Genomic DNA, 5,937 nt, shown 5'->3' on the forward strand with positions numbered 1-5,937 from the left:
TATTCAACTTGTTGCCGATTAAGAATTTGACGTTCGTGAGTTGAGCGTATAAGTACGTTCTCGGTTTATGCGGTAAAATAGCGACTGTTATCAGCTCTTATTACGTAAGATTTGTTAAATTCCGGCAATTCAGAAGGCAAGCATGATAAATAAAATTCTTTCGACGTAAGTAACGCAATTCTCAGCAGAGCAAACTGAAAGCCTATGTAATAATTGTGTAATGAAAAGAATGATATGGAGGAGGTATTTTTCAGATATTGATAGTTTTTTACATTAGGCTGAACAAAAATGAACGTGGAAACTCATCTTGTTGTTAAGGTAAGATGAAATGCAATTTCATACTTCACTTCTCACGCCAGTCGGGTTTAGAACGCATTCGCATGACTTCCTTAACTGTAGAAATAGTTTTATTTTATTTATGTGTACCAAATACAGCAGTAATTTATATTCATTTAAACTAATCCAGCCTGGCACAGAATTATCAAATGGTTGATAAATATGAAAGTGTTCGCATTTTTGAGTAAATTCAATTAATTTGCATTGAAGTGAACCTAACCTGTTGATGAATGCAGATCTTAGGTAAAACCCATCCTTAAACTGTTCGGAACTATACTAGTACTATTGTAGACCCTTGCTCCTGTCTGTAAATGTTTCTGAGTATCTCATAGGTCGTACAAGCACAAGAGGCATAGGTATACGGTCACTGTGTAGTAAAGATATATCTATTCATATGCTGGTAAATATAGCAACCAAAAACAGTCGAAGATAAAAGTAGAGTGGTTAGGACATCGCAGAGATGCAATACCAAAACAGTTTATCAATTCAGGCATAATTTTATTGTATTTGTTGTATGCATAAGAGTGAGGGCATATAGCCCACATGAGAGAAATCAGAAATGCATGCAAAGCATTAGTATGAAAACTTGAAAGGAAGAGACCTTTCAGAGGACTATGGCATAGATGGGAGGCTAGTATTAAAATTGATCGTAAATGGAGTGGGAGGATATGCACTAGATTCATCTGGCTCAGGATGGGGTATGCACTGGACTGTTTTGTGCATGGGAATGAACCCTTGGGTTCCATGATATTGGTTGGTAAGCTGTGTATCAGCGGGCATTTTGTATTTGCTGTCAGCAGTGTAGACTACAGGATGGGAGAATGGGGACTGAACTGAGGTGGCACAGGATAGGGACCAGTGGCAGGTTCTTTTGAGCACAGTAATGAGCCTTTGGATTCTGTACAGTGCTGGGAATTTTCTAAGTGGCTGAGCAACTTGTAGCTTTTAAAGAAGGACTCAACTAGTTAGTTGCTTACTTTCTTACTTGGTGTAGACTACGATAAATTGCTGCCCATGAAGGATCCAGTCATGCCTATACATGAATATAGATTTGTGCATGGTAAACAGTTCTTCCTGTATATAAACTTGGGTATTACAAGAGCGGACTATAATTGAAAACATTTTGTCATTTGTTAGGCTCCACCAACTGTATATTATATACCAGATTTCATCACAGTAGAGGAGGAGGCGTCAGTAATTGCCCACGTTAACTCAGCTCCAAAGCCAAAATGGACACAACTGTCACATCGTCGGTTGCAGAACTGGGGAGGGATTCCTCATCCAAAAGGAATGGTTGCAGAAAAGTTGCCTGAGGTGAGGCTTTTTTTTTCTCTCTCCCCCACCCCCAGAAATGTCATCAGGAGGGATAGGAAGCAGGAGGAAACAGAGTTTAATATTTTTATATAGGCCAATGTGTTTTCTACAATGAGAAATGTTAAGTACTCAGAATTGATAAGGGATGTTATCTCTCTAAAACATCTTTGAGGGTACATCGTAACTTGAGTAGATAATGTTCTAAAGGAGGTCAGTAAGACCTCTGGTATGGTGATTTTCGTTCACATTGTATGTCGAAGATCTAGTAACTTTCTAATGGTAATGTAATGATATGTGTATGGCACTGTCTGATGATGGGGATGAGCCCTCACGGGTGTTTTAGACAGTTTAATGTTATATTTCAAACATTCTTTTGTCTCATGTCTCATGTACTCTGAAGCATCCTCTTCAGCTAATTCTTTCAACAAGGTGTTTGATGCACCATACAGAGTTCTTCTACAAATCCATTTCTTAACCCATCTTCTTTTCCTCTTTTCTTTCTTTTCAAGACTGTTTTGTAGTTCATGAAGCAACAGTGCACCAATTAGCAGTGTGTATGCTTAGATTTGTGATCGTGACATCTTCAATTTCACAATGCAGATTCACAAATACAATTTAAAAACAATTGTGCTCGCTTGTGATGGCTTCAAGTACTTTGTGCATTTTCCTCATGTGATTACAAAGATAGCTTCAAGGCCACGCCATAGCTAAAGCAGTTAGTCACTGGCTTCTCACCGCAGCGGCCCGGGTTCGATCCCAGGTCTGGTCATGTGGAATTTGTGGTGGACAAAGTGGCGCTGGGGCAGGTTTTCTCCAAGTACTTCGGATTCCCCTGCCAAACTTCATTCCACCAATTGCTCCACAATCACCCTCACCTATCACCTGGGTCTGGTAAAATAGGCCGCAGTACAAGGGACTTAGTCCCACCCCACTAGCAATTTAAAAAAAAAAATGGGTTCAAGATTAAAGGCTTCAAGCACTTGACTCCTGTAAACCATCCCCATGTGAATTAGGCTTAAAAGATTTTATGTTTTATTAAGTCTGGTCTTGTGGGTTGTGACAGCATGTAGTCTTATATGTGGCTATAGAAGCCATCTAAATTTTGCATAAGTTGAAATCATTATGGTAATACATGCATGTGTGCTTACGTCTTTATAAGGAGAAAAAATTTAAACATGGAAAAGTGTTCAATGTAAGCTTAGAAAATTACATTTCATGCCTTAATCCTAGTGTTATTCTGGTTCACTGAAGGAAAATTTTTGGTTGTGGATGACAAAGGACTCAGTTTGCATAAGTCAAGTCTTGCATAATCTTGGGAGAATCGGTACTCACATTGCCAGCCCAGAAGGCTGAGGTGGAATATTTCTCCAAAATATCACTATCTCTCTATAAGAGAGATCAGAAGATCAGGATCTCAGTAATCACAACCATGGAAATATGAAGTATTTTTAAGGTGTTTCACATTGTACTGCTGCATGCTTCCAGAAGTGACCCTGCTCCTGTCTGTTTTTTGTGACATGAGATTGTTGTGCTTGACAACATTTTTTGAATTGGTAAATATTGAATAGGCCTTTACTAAATTCCAAATTAAATCTACTGGAGAGTGTTATCTTCTGGGATGAAACGCAGTGTAGTTTAGTAGATGTCCCCCAACGTTTTGGGCACACATACTGCCCCCATATCCATTATCGGAAAGTAAACAAAGGAAGCACCATCAAGGAGCAGGCAGCAAGCAGTGTCATAGAACTGTTCAGTAGATGACATTTTTTCACTCACATTTTTAAATATAACAGGAGTACTGCCATTTCTCATTAAATTATTTATAATTTCTTCATTTGATGCAGTGGCACAAAATAAATATTGAAGTAAATAGGCAGTTATTTCATCAATATATATTTCCATCACTGGGCAACACAAGATTGTTACAGTCACTTTAGTCTTTATTCACAACCTGTTTTGGCTGTATATAGCCATCATCAGGTGTCCTTGCTATGCAAAACTGTTCAATGCACTGCTTGTCTCAATTTTAAAATTAAAATTGCGATCAAAATTAAAATTAAAATAGGTCAACCTATTAAATTTAGTAAAAACGGCTTTGATCTCTTTGTGGGATCTATTAGCATAATCTTTGGCAGCAGGGGTGTGTTTCATGTAGTTCATTGATTTTGGTGTGCACGTTGATTTCTTTTAAATATGATTAGGTGGTGGCTGCTGTCAATTTTGCGTGTTAAATCAGTATTAAAATTTTAATTTCTCCACAGTGGTTATTGGTGTTTACACAGAAGATTGGCAAGCTTGATTTGTTTGGTGGGAAACAACCAAATCATGTGTTAGTGAATGAGTATCAGCCAGGTGAAGGTATCATGGTAAGTCAGTCAAGCATTTCTATTCCCCAGTCTGAATTCCATTACTGACTGAATTATCTTGGCTTATTGGTAGACTAAAAGGCAGCTCATTTGGGATACCCAGTTACTTGAATATTTAACACATACAAGTCAAAATTGTTACTGTTGTGTCAGCCAAATTATGAGCATAATATTTTATGTTGCAGCCACATCTTGATGGACCACTGTTCTATCCGACTGTGACTACAATTAGCTGTGGGTCTCACACTATGCTCAACTTCTACTGCCCTCACCAGTTGCATCAAGATGTACAGCCTGTGGTAAGTGGTAAGACTGTGTTGTGATGGCAGACCAATTAACTCATCCACTGTTCCTTCTGTGATAAGTGCTGCCGGTAACCGGCAGCTTTCTTTGTGTATAAATATTGTGTGTGAGTACAGCAGTCATCACAAACCTCTGATGATGGAGACAGAGAAAGTCTCTGAAATGTCAGATACTAACTCCACATTGATGTGGCTGATCACCCTAGAAGTCCTCATTGTATGAGTATACTGTTGCTGTGAAAGCTTCAACTCAATTAGTATATATGTGTTTAAAGTTTGTCACATTCTTCATTAATAACACTTTCTGCTTCATGTATTGAACATGGAGGTCTCTCATTACTTACTTAACTACCTGATGCAGCCTAACAATTCTTGCATGGCCTGTAAGAGTACACTCAGTTCTACTGTAAGTATCTGAGCTGTTGGCATTAAACTGTACAGATGATAATCCTACAGCTTATTGCCAGTTGGCTATATCATTGGTTCATTTATCACCATATAAAGCGAAACCCCCTGAAACCAAACAAGCTGACTTGAGCCCCAACACTTCTGACTTATATTTGGAAGGTGCTGGTTGGAATTTACATGCCTATCACTAGTCGCTACAACCCTGGGTGAGCCTTGGCTTCCTATACAACCAGTCTGCACCACCAATGTGTACTTCCATAGAAGCAGATCCACGTATAGTCACCCAAGGCTGGTTGTTAGGTTTCTGAACAAAATTATTTTAACAGGATGAAGTTGTTAGCCTAATGGCCAACCCCCAATCTGTAGGACCAGGGTATCTCTCTTAGTCTGGACTCTACCTGTTGACCTTTCCAGCATGAGTGACCCTACTGGTAGTTAAACTACTGCTGGCATAGCTCTCCAGGTCACAGAGTCACGCATGCCCCACCACCACAATAAGGTAGAATTTAGGTTACGATACTGACTTACTTACTCACTCATGGAGCTGAGCCCTTCTTGAGCCGCCAGTTCTGCAGCTACTCAAGAATTTCCCAGCATTTTATGGAACCCGAAGGTTCATTTTCATATTCACAAGAGCCCTCCACCGGTCTTATCTCTCTATGATCCACCTACGACTTGGTCTTCCCAGTGGTCTCTTTCCTTCTGGCTTTCCCACCAATATCATACATGCATTCATCGCCCCCATTCGTGCTACATGCTCTGCCCATCTCATCCTCCTTGACTTGATCATTCTAATTATACTTGGAGAAGAGTACAAGTTATGAAGCACTCCATTATGCAGTTTTCTCCAGTCTCCTGTCACTTCATCTCTGTTCGGTCCAAATATTCTTCTCAACACCCTGTTCTTAAACACCCTCAGTCTGTGTTCTTCCCTTAATGTCAGAGACCAGATTTCACACCCATACAGAACTACAGACAAAACTGACTACCCTGACATTTTTCTTAGTCACTCCATGAGAATGCTGTACTTTGAAGTAGATCCCAACTGCCTCCTTTCATGTCCTTTCCAGTTCATAATTTATCAATCATTATGTAGTGTATATACTGACAGCATCATTCATTAAGCCATAAAAGAACTGTACAAATAAATAAATAATATTATTCAGTGCATTGTTCTCCCTCATCTGCATTCAGTTTCAGTGATTACAAGT

The 5,937-nt window shown here is 39.3% G+C and overlaps 1 protein-coding gene across 1 annotated transcript; it reads left to right on the forward strand.

Annotated features, from left to right (window-relative positions):
- LOC111863926 (alpha-ketoglutarate-dependent dioxygenase alkB homolog 6) lies at positions 1-4,512 on the forward strand. The gene is made up of 4 exons (XM_023850750.2): positions 1-318; positions 1,474-1,650; positions 3,912-4,016; positions 4,202-4,512. Exons 1-4 carry the CDS (start codon positions 289-291, stop codon positions 4,337-4,339), a joined length of 450 nt encoding a protein of 149 aa, XP_023706518.1. The 5' UTR covers positions 1-288; the 3' UTR covers positions 4,340-4,512.
- Positions 4,513-5,937: the final 1,425 nt, after the last annotated feature.

Source organism: Cryptotermes secundus, unplaced genomic scaffold (assembly GCF_002891405.2).
Source record: "Cryptotermes secundus unplaced genomic scaffold, Csec_1.0 scaffold171, whole genome shotgun sequence".
In the NCBI taxonomy this organism is placed as follows: Eukaryota; Metazoa; Arthropoda; class Insecta; order Blattodea; family Kalotermitidae; genus Cryptotermes; species Cryptotermes secundus.